At 40.1% G+C, this 18958-nt stretch overlaps 1 protein-coding gene across 1 annotated transcript in view; it reads left to right on the top strand.

The window, feature by feature from the left end:
- Positions 1-7204: 7204 nt before the first annotated feature.
- The window catches only part of poc1a.L (POC1 centriolar protein A L homeolog), a 28883-nt gene continuing 17129 nt past the window's right edge, over positions 7205-18958 (top strand). Inside the window, 5 exon segments of the mRNA NM_001086414.1 lie at positions 7205-7327; positions 12740-12824; positions 13005-13176; positions 15175-15354; positions 15446-15553. Of these exon segments, the coding sequence (NP_001079883.2) occupies positions 7313-7327; positions 12740-12824; positions 13005-13176; positions 15175-15354; positions 15446-15553 (560 nt within the window). The 5' untranslated portion in view covers positions 7205-7312.

Here is an 18958-nt window from a genome sequence, read left to right as displayed (position 1 = left end):
TTACCTATTAATCTGTCTGTCAGTCTGTTTCTCTATTAATGTATTCCAACTGAGTCATTATACATTGATTATATTCTGATAATCTAATATCCTCCAGCTAAGAGCCACTCATATTTTTTGCAGGCAGTTAATATCATTAATATCTTATATATTATAAGAGTTCTGTCTTCCTTTGCAGACATATTGGGTTAATTTTCCTGTTCATGCAAAATGCAAATTTCCTCCACTACATTCAGCATGTATTTTACCCACAATGCAGCATCCCCCCCCCATAATTTCATTGTCACCGCACAAGCCACGGGAGCTGCAGTTGTGGCTAGTGCATTAAGATTAGCGCAACTACAGAAGCTATTGCACTGAATAATTCCTAGTCTAGTTGGTGCCATTTCCAGAATTTAGCATGTGAATGATGTTCACCCTATTGTTTTAGAGCAACTGTGCTGCCCAAATTGAGGCAGGGTGCTGTGGGAACCCTGGAACTAGGGCCTTGTTCAGAGGTGGGGCTAGCTCCAGGATTCCTCAAGGTCAATAGGGCCATCAATAGAACTGGAGGCAGTAAGGTTGTGTAATGCTGCCAAGAGCAACTATATGAAGTGTAAGGAGTGCCTTTGATGCACGTACCTTGATGAATGGGATTTTTCTCCCAACTGAAGACGAGAAGTTTACATGCGGTAGCGAACATAAATTACTTCTGTTGCTTTGTGCCTCTAAAAGCTGAAGTGGGTGACCAAAGCACAATGCTATTTTGAAAACAAGTAGACCAGTATATTTAGTAACAGAGCTGAACTGAAATCCTGTATTTACATGGACCGTTTATCTAATTTCCCAGCCAGATGCCTGTCCTTAATAGCTGAAAAACAGAGCTAGAAGCAAAGCATCTCAGTGGAAATGGCTTGCCTCAATACCAAGAAAAAGCAAAACAGTTTCTTACCAGTCATACTGTGACAATATCAAAATTAGGGATGCACTGAATGTAGGATTCAATTCAGTATTTGGCAAGATTTTACTTTTTTTAACATGATTTGGATTCGGCCAAACTCAAGTGCCTGGCCAAATCGAATCAAATTCTTAAAATCACGTAACTTTTTGTCACATGAATAAAGAAATTATTAAAGAAATGTATGAGTGTGGATCTTCTTGTCCTTTCCTTGGCTTGGATTCAGTTCAGATTCAGTTCAGGATTCTTCATACAAGATTCTGGATTCCCAAAAATAGGATTCGCCGAATACCTTATTATTGTTTTTAGTCTCAAAGTTGAGAAGTATCTTGTTGTATTAACCCATCATTATATTTCAGTCCTTTCTTCTGTTTTTTTTCCTCTCTCAAAATTTAGCTAGACAGTCACCAGAGCAATTATATTTTCAAATAAACGTGGCCAGAGCCCACGGTAATTACATATGGGATTCTTATCTCTGCTATAAAAATGCATTGCTTAAAATACATACTGCTATAAACAATGATGAATTGCTTCTGATTGCTTCTGATTTGGGATTATGTGAATGTCATGTAAAAACAGTGTATGATTCATTTAAACTAATTTAACAAATAACTAAATGAAAAGATAAACTCGGATGTTCAGCCTGCCATAAATATTTACATCAGATGCAGCTGGAGAAGGTCCTGGTAACCAGTAATTGAGTTTGTTGAGGAAATTACAAATACTGTTATGTTTTTGTCAGACCCACACATCAGTTATTTAGCTAGGCTCCTGAAATACATTCAGAAATATCCTGCTAAACTGATGGCTTTATGCTGATAGAAGGCAGATATCTATGTGACCTAAATACATCTGCCCTCCTCTGTTTATTCACATGATATTTTTTAGAGCTCCATGCCCTGTGGTCACTGTTTTTATTTCATTTCCAAAATGCATAGGCTGTAAGCTCTCATCTCTTTCTTATCCTTTTGTATGAATTTATGTGAATTTAGTCTACTGCCCACTGAAAAAGTATACAATATATATATATATATATATATATATATATATATATATATATATATATATATATATATAATTCCAAAGGCGCACTCCGTAAACATAGGCAGTACCTGGGTGCTCGGCAATGAGGGTAAGTATAGCTTTGGAAAATAGCGGCACTCACAGGGTCTTTTTGATGTAAATAAAAGTTTTTTGTTGAACTCGACGTTTCGAACCCACACAGGGCTCTTCGTCAGGAAACATTTTTTCCTGATGAAGAGCCCTGTGTGGGTTCGAAAAGTTCAATAAAAAACTTTTATTTGCATCAAAAAGACCCTGTGAGTGCCGCTATTTTGCAAAGATATATATATATATATATATATATATATATATATATATATATATATATATCGCCTTCAGAATGGACCTGCACTCCAAAAATGCTTGTGATCAAACAATTTTATTGAACATCACTCGTGTATCCAACATTTTGGCCCACATTGGGGCGACCTTTATCAAGGATGTGTGTATATATATATATATATATATATATATATATATATATATATATATATATATACATATATAATTACTTGATAAGGGCAGCACTCCACCTCCCTCGGGTGCACGGTAATGTATAATATAAGCAAAAAGAAGCAAAAAGAAGACCAGCAACACCGAGATCTCTTGTGATATACTCAAATCTGTATTGTGAAATCACATGCAAGCCGACGTGACGTTTCGGTCCACACAGGGACCTTTCTCAAGGCCTTGAGAAAGGTCCCTGTGTGGACCGAAACGTCACGTCGGCTTGCATGTGATTTCACAATACAGATTTGAGTACCGGTATATCACAAGAGATCTCGGTGTTGCTGGTCTTCTTTTTGCTTATATATATATATATATATATATATATATATATATATATATATATATTATAAATAATTAAATAAAAGTAAGGAAGAAATCTATCTGTGTAAGCTGTGTGGCCGAGCAAAGACCCCCAATGCCAAAGAAGCACTTGGAAATCCTAAAGAAGCCCTAAGAGAAGACCCCAAGTGTGGAAAATAGGAGTGCCAAATTTTAAAATAGGACTCCCAAAGAAGCAACAGGAGAAGAGACAAATGCAGATGCTTAAATATGTCCACCAGAAAGACATGAGATATCCAAAACTCCTTTAAAATACCACTGTGTGCAGAGAAAAGAGTAGAGACTCTGGAATATCTTTGTCTGGGTCTGTAGCACCAGCTTTTAGGGGGTGGCACCAGTGAAAGGAATTGTTTTTGGTCCCCTAAATGCTCTCGGCTGCCTGCCAGAACTGAGCACACAAGGGGGCGCCTTGCAGAACATCACTACCATGAGCTTGGTGAATGCTAAATAACGTGTTCTTATTTAATAGCAAATATATAATGGTGTCATCAGTGAAGTGAGCCTTGAGAGGCAGCGTACAAGTAAATAAATCTATAATAATAAGACTCAAGCTGTTCATACACAGGCAGATTTAAGATGCTAATTTGGCTCCTTCAGAGGTCTCCCCAACAGATATCTGGGCAAAAAGCAGCCACATAGCTATCAGGCAGCAGGCTGTGTCTACATACTTTTTTTTTGTTTTTGTTGATTTTCTGTAAGATTTAAATCATGTTCCTGTGTTTGACTATCCTGCAGTGGGAGGGAACATCATCTAGCACCCAGAAATATTTTGAATTGCCTATTCAGTCAGTAGTGAGAGTACTGTGGCGGTGCCTGCTGGTTAACATAGGAAGTGCATTTTCCCTACAAAATAAATCGGCTCACATCAAGGATGCTTTTCTATGCAAATTTAGAAACTGATAACATATGAAACCATTCCCACCTACCCCCAACACAACATGCAATATGTTTCAAACTGCTTACAGGTTTTTGGTCACATTACCCCCCATGTTTTCTCCAACAAGGTTACAGTGCCCAAAACTAAACTTTATTTGCCTATTACCCAAATGTTCATCTGCATCTAGATGAACTAGGCTTGTTTCAATAATCCATCAGTGTTCTAGGCTTTGAGTGTGTCTCAGAAACCCAGAATTAAATATCTACCGTCTCAAACAACAACATACAGCTCTGTAATCAAACGGAAACTCATATTTAAAGCACTGCGTATCTTGACAGCGCTATATAAATAAATGACGATGATGAATGATGATATTTAAGAACTACTTATACCAGCAATCTTACATCAGTAGGCATGATAGGCTTTACAGTTCTGCAACATCTGCAATGCCAAAGGTGGTATGTCCCTAAAAACAGTTGTAAATATGCCACTACATATTGACATATCATGACACCAATATAAATACACTAATGTGCTCCCTTTCAGTTCAAACACAGGAGTGTCAATACTTTCAGCTCCATGACGCTTAAAGAAATTGACAACAGTTCCGAGAATTTTTTCCCTGGAAGACTTGGTGTAGACACAAGCCACTTGAAGCTGGCAACTTATAGTAAGTTACAGAAGTTTGCATTGTTTCATCGCCAAACAGCTTAGGGGCAAATTTACTAAACTCCGAAAATTCGCCAGCAACAGCTTCGCTCACATCGCAACACTTCGCAAGACGTAGATTTGCCAGGACAACTCTAATTCACTAAAATCCAAAGTTTTGTCCAGGGCGCAAACGCTGGCGTAGTTGCACTAGCATTACTGCACCAAGCAAAGCGAAGTTGCACTAGCGTTGGCTAATTTGCATACGGTGGGAAGTTAAAGTTCAATGGACATATATGTTGCAGCAAATACATTACACTACACAAGCCCGGGAAACCTTAATAAAATAAAATATTGCCCTATACATGAGCCCAGTGTATAGTTTATGTGCCATGTAAAGAAATGTAGGGGGAAGCGGGTTAATCCAAAAAAAATTTACACTCTTTTGCAGCCTATCACCCTGAAAAAATTAAAAAACGCCAGCGTTTTTTGGGACTTCAACTAAATTTGGAGTAAGTCCTATCTACTCTATTGCATTTCGCCTGGTCTGAGGTGACGAGGGCAAGTCTGGCGCAAGAGGTAACGTTCAGTAAAATCCGCATCTTACTGAATTTGTGTAGTTACATCCATTCACCAGAGCGCAAATTCGCCAGGGGTTAGGGAGTGAAGTACCGATAGAGTATATCTCCTTCGCTAGCGAAGTTACGCCGTCAACCATTAGTAAATCAGCGAAGTACCGAAATGAGTAACCAGCAAGCGTTAGTCACTTCGCCCTTTAGTAAATTTGCCCTTTAGTTTGCTGCATCACTGCCTTATGGCTATAATTTAGTGATTCTACTAATCACATACCTGATCATTGGGGTGATGTGGTCTATATGGAACAATGTAGCAAATGCCAAAACTCCTCCTGCCAACCAGCAGTGACCAACAAGATAAGGACAATGATCTTAGTGATCCCATGACCTATATTACTTCTTGGTATTCATGCAACTACGGTATTGAAAAAACAGCCACATACTAAATTCCCAATATTGTTCTATAATCTAGTGGAAAACTGCAACCTGGCCTCCAGAGCCAGCACATCAGGAACCCAGCTTTAACTGCAAACAAGAACAAAACAGTCACATCAAATGATAATTCCTGATCCATCCACTACTTACGTCAAATGCTTTCTGTTAAACTGACTAGAACACCAAAGACTAACAAGTATAACCCTGGAGCTGCTACAGAACTTCAGCTCTCAGCATTCCCCAGAACCACCATCAGCAAGGCCCAGCTCTTCCCTCACCACTACCAAAAATACCCATGATTCAATCAAACCCAACCTACTCCCCACTCCTTTCACCACGCAAACGAGCTCCGAAGGAGTGGTTCTTGCAGAGTTGCCAGGTTGGCGGTTTTCCAGCCAAATTGGGCTACTAATTTAAAGCCCAGCTGGTTTTGAAACTACAAACTAGCCACGGTACGCATTTGGGCTACTTTTTGGGCCTTTGGCTGGTTTGTACTTTGGAAACCAGCCAACTTTTTTTTCTTCCCGTAATGTGCCAAGCCTGTGTCTCCCAATGCATGTTGGGTAATGTAGTTTTTGTTTAACAATTTGCCAAGTTTAATGTAAGACTACAATACCCAACATGCAATGGGACTGGCTTGTGTAGAAGTCAGGATTTACCAGATTTTGGGCTCTGTACCCCAGTCTCCCAACGTTTTCCAGTGACTTTCTTTGGGGCAAAAATCTGTTGGCCACCTTAATGTCCAGAGGTTGACCTGTTTTACGAATATTTATTGAAATTGTATATGTATTAGGGCCCTCTGGGGCCCCTATACCTCCTGGGCCTAAAGTTGCCACCTGGCCAGTAAAAATGATGGCTGATGGCTGTTAATAGGGAAAAAAGATAAATATATATTAAGGCAGGTATTTTTTTTTTACCAGAAAAGGTGGCAACCCTACCTGGGCCTCCCTCTGTAGTTACACCCCTGATGACGGGAGAATCTGTCACATTTTGCTTCATGGAAAATTTGCAAAACAGTGATAATTAGAAAAAGGCATATTTTCACATATATTCATTTATTTTTTAGACTTTTTTTCACTGCACATATTGTGCTATTTACAGGGCTACTTGTGAAGTGCCTCTTGGCTAGTTTTGGGCTGGTTTTATATAAATGAGTTTGGCTGGTTTTGAAAATTAGACCTGGCAACCCTGGCTGCTTGGCTATACAAAGACTACTGGTACTACACAGGCCAATCAGATCCAATAGAACAAGTCTAGCAGATATGGCTCATAATGTAGGCCTCTTCACAAGTGCCTCCTGTTCTCCTGCCCAGGCACCATGAATTCAAATAGACCAAATAGAAATGTCGTGTGTCATTGAAGTAAACAGATCTCTGCTGCAAATCTTCCTTTATTAGGAGTATAACATACATGCTTCGGGCACACATGCCTTTTAACAAAGGACATATGTGCCTAAAACATGTAGTATGTTACACTCTTAATAAAAGAAGATTTACAGCAGAGACCTGCACCTCAGTGAGACACGACATTCCACATTCACCACCATTCTGCCCCCCTTTCCTACTCTATACTAAATGCAACTACAAACTCCTGTCTATCTGACACCTCCCCTGTGCTGATAAAGCAGCCTTATCCCCGCCTCTTTCTGTCCCTAAGTTCCAGCACTTCCTAGACAACTGGCCCCGCCCATAGCGTTGCTTGGTTACAGAAGGCGGCAAGAGGAGCGGGTTTCTCCTGTTAACCCCCGCCGTGCCGGCTAGCAGTGTTGATACCATGAGCATATTGTGCTTCTGGCAGGACTTTGTCTCGGAAAGGGTTACTCAGCAAAGAGCGGCAGTTTAGAATGTTTGCTGTTTGCAGGCGGAGAGACTGAGGCAATTGACTCTTCTCCTCTTCACACTGAGCAGCAGATACAGCGTGTCGGTGACCATGGCCGGCCAGTCGGTAAGCGCCTTTTGCTCGCTGCTTATTTTTCTGCGACTTCTGTCCTTTATACTTCTTGTTAATCTGCGACTGCGTTTGTATAATAATAACTGCCTGTGTTGTACATCTGTGTGCCCTGCTGATGATACTCACATACACTAGGACCAGCTGCTCTGTACTTATGTGCAGCAGACTTAAACTACATTTCCCAGCATCCCCAGCTGCCATTAGAGGGCTCTTAAAGGAGAAGCAAACCCAAAAGTTAAAAAAACCCAGCTCTACATAGACCCCCCCTCCCTCCTCCCCCAGCCTAAGCAAATGCCTCTAAGGGCAAGGCCAGACGTTGCGTTTTTGCTGCGTTTTTACATTTTAAAAAAAAGAACAGCCCGTGGTAAATACGCCACTGAAACCACATGTGACCGACAAAATGCGTTTTTCAGCACGTAGAATTCTTTTCCCAACATGCACTTCTCATTGTTCTCATTGAGAATTTGGACGCCATATTTACAATACGCTGCGTATTTACGCAAAGTGTGGTTTCAAACGTGCAGATCCCATAGAGTCTATTGATCTTGTAGTTTCCTGACGTATTGGTGTTTCTGCTAAAAAACGCTAATACTGGCGTCCTGTGGCGGATTTCAGCTTGCAAGCACCCTGTGTGAATTGCCATAGTGCGTTTTCCATTAGTTTCAGCATACCTCCCAACATTTTGGAAGTAAAAAGAGGGAAAAAAAAAATTTTCCGCACATATCGCAGCAATTTTTTTGACCACACCCCTTTCTGTGGCCACACCCCATAATTACCATGTTTGTTTTACAAAATTTGGCAGGTTATGAAAGTTTGAAAATATTTCTCCTTATCTAAACTGTGTTTTTGTGTCTCAAAATTGTTACAAAGTATCTTATTTGCACCTGTTAGCTGTTCTGAGTTCTCTGCTAAAAGCCAATTAAGTGAGAAACTTTGTTTCTTTTTCTGGCTGTTCAGTGCAGAGAAAAGAGGGACTTTCCAGTTCAAATGAGGGACTGCGGGTTGAACTGTCAAAAGAGGGACTGTCCCTCCGAAAAAGGGACAGTTGGGAGGTATGGTTTCAGTGGTAGTGCAGTTTATGCGTATTTACGCCTGTCTGTTCTATTTTTAAAAACGCTGCAAAAACGTCATGTCTGGCCTTGCCCGAAGTCTTTACTTACCACTCCGTGCAGATTCTGTCCAGCCAAGATCACGGGCACCATCTTCTTTTCTTCGGAATGAGACCGGGGGCACATTCGGAATGTGGCAACAGCGCATCTGCCGAAACTCAGGAGAATTGCCGAAGCGCCGGTCTCATTCTGAAGATTCCCAAAGCGGCTGAAGATGGCGCCCGTGAATGCTGGATGGAATCTCCACAGAGGGGTAAGTAAAGAGTTAGGGGCATTTGCCCGGGGTAACACTTGGGGGGAGGAGGGAGGGGGGCCTATGTAGGGTAGGGTGGTAGGGTTTTTTTTAACTTTTGGGTTTGGTTCTTCTTTAAAAGTGTTGTCTGCCCTGGCTTTTTGGGATAGTACAGCAGGGGGGGGAGAGGGTACAGCAAAGGGCTGGGGGGGAGAGGGTACAGCAAAGGAGGACTGGGGGGGGGGAGAGGGTACAGCAAGGGGTAAAAGAAGGACTTAGATTTGTACTGCGCAATATAGTAAAATCAGAAAATGTTGCTATCATTTACAGACACAGTTCTAACTCTACAAATTCCAAAAACACTCTCTACCCATTTTTATTATATCATATTAAAAATCACAAAAAAACCCCACATGGAGCCTAACACGTTGCATGCTTACCTAACTGTTCTAAGTGCTAGTAAGCTTGAAACGCGTTATGCTCCATTTGGGGTTTTCTTTGTGAGTTTTAATATGTTATAATAAAAACCTTTTTTTAAAAGCATGGATACAGAGAAATTGTTTTGAATTTGTAGTTTTACCTCTGTTTGGTCACTAGAGGCCTCTATCATGCTATAGCATTTACTATATATCTACTTAGTTCTGTGATCCAGCTTTTCTGTGGATTAATACAGTTCTAACTCTGTCAAAGGGCACCTGGATACTAAAGTAAGATGGAAGTGTTCCCAGGGCTTTTAAAGGGGTTGTGCATTGACATTTAGAATGATATAGAGAGTGATATTCAAACATTTGCCATTGGTTTTCATTTTTTATTAATTGTGCTTTTTGAGTTATTTAACTTTTTATTCAACAGCTCTCCAGTTTGCAATTTGGCTGCTAGGGTCCAAAGTAGCCTAGCAACCATGCATTACTTTAAATAAGGGACTGGAATAGGAATAGAAGAGGCCTGAATATTAAGATGAGTAATAAAAATGAGCAATAACAATAGATTTGTAGCCTTACAGGGCTTTTGTTTTCAGATGGGTTCATTGGCCCCCATTTGAAAGCTGGAAAGTGTCAAGAAAAGGGCAAATAATTAAAAAGCTATAAATAATATAGTCCAACTGAAAAGTTGCTTAGAATTGGAAATTCTATAAAATACAGGCAGGAAGTAGAGGCAGTCACATGAGTTCTATGCTGACATTTTGCCCCTCATATAGAGCACGTGGGATTCTCTCAACCTACAAAACTCAGATGGAGAGAAGCGGAGTGTACGCCACTTGTGACCCTGCCCTTCGGGTATTATAACTTCGTAAAACTGACCTGCACCTAGTCAGTCACAAGCTATTGCTGTTTTTGGTTCCGTGACCATTGGTACAGAGGAAATGACACTGTTTGCCTATATTAAAGGTGACATGAAATTAAGAGGCTGCTCTGATGTTCTTCTGCTTAGGAAAGATTTAAGAAAGGTTTCTATTGTTTTCCTAAGCAGAAGAACATCAGGGCAGCCTCTTTCTTTCTCCTGACAACTTCCTTGACTACTTGGTGGTCAGACCAGGTGGGTGGCGATGAACACAATTCATCTGCATTAACATTACATGTATCCTTTAATATCTTGCCATTTAAAAAATAAATAATGAATGTACATTGCAAAAGTATAGCACCCTAGTCAGTTTTACATTCACTTATTTTAAAGATTTACTTATCCTTTAAGCCCAGATGTGCCAGTAAGATCAGTAAGTAGAAGTGTTGCATGAGCACTCCATTAACCCCAGACAAGCCATTAAGATCACTGGAAAATAGCCAATGAGCACTCCATTGATTAATACAGATAATTACTACATGGCAGCACAGAAACCAGTGCAACTAGCATCAGAATTTAATAATCAGCCCTGTAGCATCAGCTTATATTACAGACCAACCTCATTTTCTGCTGGATAATTAGTGACGACCCCTAAGCTCAGCTTCTCAACAGCTGCTCAGAGCCCACTGAGCATGTGAGTGTCACAGACACTTTCCAAGATGGTGACCCCCTGTGACAAGTTTGAAGTCCTGGATCATTGCTGCTATTGACAAGCTGAAACTTTAGGCTGATGCAATAAGTTCAGTATATAAAATATGGCATTTTTAAAGGGATACTGTCATGGGAAAAAAACATTTTTTCAAAATGAATCAGTTAATAGTGCTGCTCCAGCAGAATTCTGCACTGAAATCCATTTCTCAAAAGAGCAAACAGATTTTTTTATATTTAATTTTGAAATCTGACATGGGGCTAGACATTTTGTCAATTTCCCAGCTGCCCCAAGTCATGTGACTTGTGCCTGCACTTCAGGAGAGAAATGCTTTCTGGCAGGCTGCTGTTTTTCCTTCTCAATGTAACTGAATGTGTCTCAGTGGGACATGGGATTTTACTATTGAGTGCTGTTCTTAGATCTACCAGGCAGCTGTTATCTTGTGTTAGGGAGCTGTTATCTGGTTACCTTCCCATTGTTCTTTTGTTTGGCTGCTGGGGGGAAAAGGGGGGGGGGGTGACATCACTCCAACTTGCAGTACAGCAGTAAAGAGTGATTGAAGTTTATCAGAGCACAAGTCACATGACTGGGGGCAGCTGGGAAATTGACAAAATGTCTAGCCCCATGTCAGATTTCAAAATTGAATATAAAGAAATCTGTTTGCTCTTTTGAGAAATGGATTTCAGTGCAGAATTCTGCTGGAGCAGCACTATTAACTGATTCATTTTGAAAAAAAATCTTTTTCCCATGGCAGTATCCCTTTAACCATATTCATTTTTAGGGTTTAGTTTTACTTTGATATCTGGACTGACCCACAAAAAGTGGGACAGTTGGGAGGTATGTGCATGAAAACTTCTCCAATCACGCAGCAGCAGACAACCACTCATCTGATTTTTGCCTCAAAGTGTGCATATATATCTGATCTGTTAGATAAAGACCTTTTCGATGGACTAAAGCTGGCCATAGACGCAAAGATCTGATCGAAAATCGTACGAATCCTCGATTCGTATGATTTTCGGACCGTGTGTGGAGAGTCCTGTCATTTTTCGTCCGGCGGAGATCGGTCATTTGGTCGATCGGACAGGTTAGAAGATTTCTGTTGGCTGCCGATAATATCTCTGTGTGTATTGCTGATCGTACGAATTTTTAGAGGGAGACTCGATAGCTTTGGTCGGACATAACTTTCGTACGATTGCTGTCAGGGGCAGAACATCGTCTGATCTGTTCTTTTACTACTTTATTTGATCAGAATGGTTAGTGGCAGGTCGGGAGATTGGAAAGTCCGATCGTACGATGATTCGTATGATCGGATCTTTGCGTCTATGGCCAGCTTTACTGGCGCGGTCACCTGAGAATAAAAGTTACTGATGTATTACCATAAGTCATGTATTATATGAGATGTGCAATGGGAGAATCCATCTCTCTTCTTCCTTTCTCTATCTCATTCATGTCTAAATTGGTGCCCGTTTTCAGATTTACACTGGCCCTCAGCCTCCATTATGAAATTAATAATAATGCGGCCCTCCAGCATAGTGCGATCAGGAATCACGTAGCCGTAGCAGTAATATTTGGGCAAATTAGTGAAATGATCTGCCACTTGGTCTATACTGCTGCCTGTGTGCTGAAGGTGTTAGCAATAGACACTTACTGGAACGTAGTGACGCTCCACTCTTGCATATTTCTTTAGGGCTGAAGGTGTCAATAGACGTACTGACGTGCCAGTACAGTAAACTAACTTAAAAAGTATGGCGTCACTACGTAGTCTAGTCTAGTCCAGTACGTGTCTATTGCTAACACAGGCAGCAGTATGTGACCAAATATTACTGCTACGGCTACATGATTCCTTGTTTAAATGAGTTAAATGATGTTAATGATTCAAAGAATGTCAGGCTGAATGGTCGGCCCCCACACATTTTCACCTCACCAAATCTGGCCCTCGTTGCAAAAAGTTTGGACACCCCTGCTCTATCTCTTTCATTTTCTTCCTATTTCTATTTATAAAACAAAGGAAAAAAGTTAATAAAGAAAATCTTTAAAAAAAAAAAAAAAAGATAAAGACTTTTTCTTGTTTTTAGGAGGATCCTTCCCTTGAAAGACACTTTAAAGGCCACAGAGATACAGTCACTGCCGTGGACTTCAATGCCAACACAAAGCAACTGGGTACAACAGCCTACATCTCTATTTAGTGGTCTATATAGAAATATGCTTATGCTATTATCTATTTGTTCATTATATTATCAATAGTCATTAGCTCCAGTCTAGCTTCTTTTCAGAGAGTGCTGATTCATTATGGCTCATAATTGCATATGATTTTGTGAAAAATTCTATTTCTCTTCACAGCCAGTGGCTCCATGGACTCCTGCTTGATGGTATGGAACATGAAAACCCAAATGAGAGCGTATCGATTTGTGGGGCATAAAGATGCAATATTGTCAGTAGACTTCTCTCCTTCTGGTCACCTTATTGCGTCCGCATCCAGAGACAAAACCGTGCGCCTATGGGTCCCAAGTGTGTAAGTAGAAAAGTAATTATAAGGTTCTATCCGAGAGGGCAGTGTTCATTTTACAATATGAGTGCAGGGCTTTATGATAGGGATGTACGGAATCCAGGATTCGGGTCGGGATTTGGCCAGTATTCTGCCTTTTTCAGCATATGCAAATTAGGGGCGGGAAGGGAAATAACGTGACTTTTTGTCACAAAACAAGGAAGTAAAAAATGGTTTGCCCTTCCCACCCCTAATTTGCGTATGCATATGCAAATTAGGGTTCGGTTCGGTATTCTGCCGAATCTTTCGCAAAGGATTTGGGGGTTTGGCCGAATCCAAAATAGTGAATTCAGTGCATCCCTACTTTATGATTCACTATACTAATTCAGTATTAACAATACAGACGCAACAGTTTAATTTTCCTCTTACATTTCAGAGCCCTCTGGTGGTTATATATTGCTTTACCGGTGTAGGTAGTGCTGTGATATTCTGAGGCAGTTTTCTATTAGTCTTTAGTTTTCATTTATTATTTTTTTTTATGATTTCACTTTTTGCTTAGCAGCTGTCCAGTTTTGTACAGGTATGGGACCTGTTATCCAGAATGCTCGGGACTTGGGGTTTTCCGGATAAAGGATCTTTCTGTAATTTGGATCGTCATACCTTAAGTCTACTAGAAAGTCATGAAAACATTATTTAAACCCATTTGGCTGGATTTTCTTCCAATAAGGATTAATTAGATCTAAGTTGGGATAAAGTACAAGGTACTGTTTTATTATTACAGAGAAAAAGGATTACAAATTTAGATTATTTGGATAAAATGTAGTCTATGAGAGATGACCTTTCTGTAATTCAGAGTTTTCTGGATACTGGTTTTGCAGATAAAAGGATCCCATACCTGTATTTCAGCAGCTGGTTCAGAGGGTGGCTGGAATATAAATAGGAGAGGGCCTGAGTAGAAAGCTTAACCGTGAAAATAAAATTGTAGCTTCAAAGAGCAATCGTTTTCTGGCTGTTGGGGTGAGTGACTCCCAATTTGAAAACCCGGAAAAAACACTATAAAATCACTCTGTGCACTAAAGTAAAGTGTGTGTACCCATACCAAAAAACAAAACATCTCCCACCACCAAACCAACTGGCTCCCCCAGAATACTCCAGCTCTTAAAAAAAAAAAAAAAAAAAAAAAAAAAAAAAATCTCCCCTCTGCTATATTAAGTGTATAAATATTAAGTGTAGTTCTTTTCCTAGGAAAAGCAGTTTAATGTTCAGTCTTAAACAATCTTATCAGAGCCTTTTAGTTTCCTTCCTCTGCTTCAGTTTAGGGATGCCTTGAATTCAGGATTCAGCCTTTCTTCAGTTGGAGACGGATTTGGAGAATCCTCGTGCCCGACAGAAGTGAATCCAAATCCTAATTTGCATATAAAAATTAGGGGAAGGAAGGGAAATCACATAACTTTTTGTCACAAAACAAGGAAGTACATTTTTCACCTTCCCACCCCTAATTTGCATATGCAAATTAAGATTTGGTTCGGTACTCAGCCAAATCTTTCATGAAGCATTCAGGGATTCAGTCTAATCCAAAATAGTGGATTCGGTGCTTCCCTACTTCAGCTTCCTGTGCTTCCACAATGTAAGGCTCGTAGCAAACGTGGGTTCCTGATCTTGTATCCAGGGATGCACCGAATCCACTATTTTGGATTAGACCGAAACCCCTAAATCCTTCGGGAAAGATTCGGCCAATTACCAATCCGAATCCTAATTTCCATAAGCAAATTAGGGGTGGGAAGGGGAAAACATTTTTTTACTTCCTTGTTTTGTGACAAAAAGTCGCTTGATTTCCCCCCCCCCCCGCCCCTAATTTGCACATGCAAATTCGGGTTCATTCGGCCGAATCCTTCTGAAAAAGTCAGAATCCTGGATTGAGAATTGGCTTGATTTCCTGTCTTTCCTGCAGCGTCGGCCTTACTTCATTCTTCATGTTGTCTTTAACACTGCTCTGTTTCATAACACTTTGTGCATTTATTCCAGGAAAGGCGAATCCACTGCATTCAAGGCCCACACGGGCACTGTACGAAGTGTTAGCTTCTCTGGCGATGGGCAGTCATTAGTTACTGCATCGGATGACAAGACTATTAAAGTTTGGACGGTTCATAGGCAAAAATTTCTCTTTTCCCTGAATCAACACATCAACTGGGTGCGCTGTGCCAAGTATGTATAAAGTGGTTTGTATTAATATATGTAACCGTGCCTCCACCGCCCTACCATTGTTATCTAAAACTTCTTTCCGCTTGCTGATTAGGTTTTCACCCGATGGAAGACTTATAGTGTCCGCTAGTGATGACAAAACTATCAAATTATGGGACAAAACCAGCAGGGAGTGTATACAATCATTTTGTGAACATGGAGGGTAAGTTCGATCACAATAGATAAGCGTATAGGGTTGTGTGTGCGGAGCAAAGGTGATAAAGTAATATATTGAGGCTGAAACACAAATTAAAGGGATTCTGTCATGATTTTTATGGTGTAGTTTTTATTTCTAAATGACACTGTTTACACTGCAAATAATTCATTCTACCATATAAAATGTAATTCCTAACCCAACAAGTGTATTTTCTTTAGTTGTAATATTGGTGTGTTGGTGCCATCTTGGGTCATTTTGCCTGGTCATGTGCTTTCAGAAAGAGCCAGCACTTTAGGATGGAACTGCTTTCTGACAGGCTGTTGTTTCTCCTACTCAATGTAACTGATGGAGTCTCAGTGGGACCTGGGTTTTTGAGCACTGTTCTTATATGTACCAGGGAGCTGTTAACTGGTTACCTTCCCATTATTCTGCTGATGGGCTGCTGGGGGGGGGGTGGTGATATCACTCCAACTTGCAGTACAGCATTAAGGAGCACATTTACCTAGGGTCGAATATCGAGGGTTAATTAAGCCTCGATATTCGACTGCCGAATTGAAATCCTTCGAATATTGAAGTCGAAGGATTTAGCGCAATTCGTTCGATCGAACGATCGAAGGAATAATAGATTCGAAGGATTTTAATCCATCGATCGAACGAAATTCCTTCGATCAAAAAAACCTTGTAAAGCCTATGGGGACCTTCCCCATAGGCTAACATTGGCCTCGGTAGGTTTTAGGTGGCGAACTAGGGGGTCGAAGTTTTTTTTTAAAGAGACAGTACTTCGACTATTGAATAGTCGAACGATTTTTAGTTCGATTCAATGGTCAAAGTAGCCAAAAAAAACATTCGAAATTCGAAGTTTTTTTCCTCTATTTTCCTCTATTCCTTCACTCGAGCTTAGTGAATGGGCCCCTAATTGTAACTGAAGTTTATCAGAGCACAAGTCACATGACTGGGGGCACCTGGGAAACTGACAATTTGTCTAGCCCCAGGTCAGATTTCAAAATTCAATATAAAAAAACAGTTTGTTTTTTTTAAAAATGGATTTCAGTGCAGAAGTCTGCTGGAGCAGTACTATTAACTGATGTGTTTTGAAAAAAAAGTCCTTCAAATTCAACCCTTGCAACTTTGTTACATAGTAATAAGGTCAGTAATCACCTCAGCTGACATGCTTTTTAGCATGTACGGTTTTCTTCAGGTCCCACCAGATATTTTGATTGGCCTTTCATTTAACCATTTCAAGGCTCCTTTCCCTCTTTATGAGAAAGCCACATTGTCCTGTTTCTAACCGATCCGGTTGTGGGCCTAATGGGTGGATACTATCCAGAAATGTAGGAAGTTGAAACAGACTGGAACATAGGCAGTACTTCTGTCTGCAACGGCCCTTTATTGGTGCTGAATAACGACATGTATCGGGAATATATCCCTTTTTCAAGTGATACCCTTCAAATATATCACTTGAAAAAGGGATGTATTCCCAAAACATGTCTTGAATCAGCACCAATAAAGGGCGATTGCAGACAGAAGTACTGCCTATGTTCCAGTCTGTTTCAACTTCCTACATTTGTGAATACTAATACACGGTGGATGGTGTGTATATGAAACAGTAGGACAAAGGAATCATTCCACTCTGAAAAACAAGTTTCTTTAATAAGTATCCTGGTGGATACTATCCCCTATATGTAAAACACACTTATTATTATGGAGTGCTCACCTCACAGATACACACTTTTGTAGTGTCTGGTGCTGAACTGGAAGACCCACTCCTGTCGCCAGATTATAATAATATGCAAAAAGGAAACCAGCAGCACACTGTGTTGAATTGCAAAAGTGCACAAAAAGAAATGTATTTAGCCCACATCATACAAAAAGGCAATTTTCCAGGCCTACCAGGCCCTTTATCAAGCTCCTCCAAGGGCTTGATAAAGGGCCTGGTAGGCCCAAAACTTTGAAACCAGCAGCACAACACAGTGTGCTGCTGGTTTCCTTTTTGCTATATGTAATTAAAGGCACTAAGTTTGCCCAAGCACATTCAGTGGTGTATATATGATCTATGTTTAAGATTAAAGGCTTCATCCTTCCTGATCTTTTATCAGAGCAGTATTGTTCACTCTTTTCCTCATCCATACTGATTAACATTGCTTGTGACATGTGATGCCAGTTAATTGATGTTTTTTATGCTTCACTGAGCAGTTTCCAGGCAGTGCGTAGGCTGAATTTGTTGGGAGAGACCGCCCTTGGTGGTGTGCCAGTGACTGGGAATTTTGGATTCGGCCTTTTTCAGCAGGATTGAATCCTTCTGCTCGGCAAACCAAATCAAATTAGGGGCATGTAGGGAAAAACAAGGAAGTAAAAAATGTTTTCAAATTAGGGTTTGGTATTCAGCCAATCTTTCAAAAAGGATTCGGGGGTTCGGCCGAATCCAAAATAATAAATAAATAAATATATAAATAAATAAATGTTGGCCTGAATACCCTGAACTCAATGAGTGGATTGATCTAATAAAAGGACTGTAAAGAAATTAATTTTGTTATATATAATAATACAAGCCTATAGTTACTGCCTACGGATCGTACTGCTGCAGCACCTCCCAGCTGCTGAGAGAGACATAGCTTACTCAGAATCAGAAAGTGCAGTGTATGCATATAACTAGCCCATAGTGTTTGTGGGACTTTTATTACATTGGGTATGTATACTAGCTCGACCCTCTCTGGTACAGTTAATTATCTCCATATAAGAAATACATTATCTAATTAGCCCTGTACAACCCATATCACACCATTTTCTCTGCTCACTATGCTGCTCCCTGTAAAATATTGCATTGTTTAAAAGATCAATCTATTTACATTCAAAGCTCTACACTAGTTAGGGCCTATATATGTCAACCAGTACATACCCCCCATAATCAATGAACACCAAGGGGCAGATTTATCAAAGTGTGAGATTAGAACTGAACACGATAAAACTCACTCACTTTCTACTCATTCTTATGGGATTTTTAAAATTGTATTTATCAATGGAGTGTACCATTTGATAAATATGGGTTTAGAAATCCCATAGGGATGAATAAAAAGTGAATGAGCTTTATTGTGGTCAGTTCTAATCTCAATTTAAATAGTTAGAAGAGAACAAGGTGCTCCAGAATGAAATAAAAAATGACCAGGTCCAGGTGCACCAGCCCCAGACCCCCAACTTCAGGGAGCGGTACAGCAAAGGATATGGAAGCAGAGCTGACCGGCACTTAAACAGATCCACAGGACTAAAGGAGTTTAGTTAAAAAATAATTTTATTTGTAGAAAAATTTAAAATTTATTTTTCTACAAAAATTAAAAATTAATTTTTCTACAAATACAATTATTTTTTAACTAAACTCCTTTGGTCCTGTGGATCCGTTTAAGTGCCGGTCAGCTC

Source organism: Xenopus laevis, chromosome 4L (genome assembly GCF_017654675.1).
Source record: "Xenopus laevis strain J_2021 chromosome 4L, Xenopus_laevis_v10.1, whole genome shotgun sequence".
Taxonomy (NCBI): domain Eukaryota; kingdom Metazoa; phylum Chordata; class Amphibia; order Anura; family Pipidae; genus Xenopus; species Xenopus laevis.
Note: the sequence above shows the minus strand (reverse complement) of the source record. Positions and strands in the feature narration are given on the sequence as shown.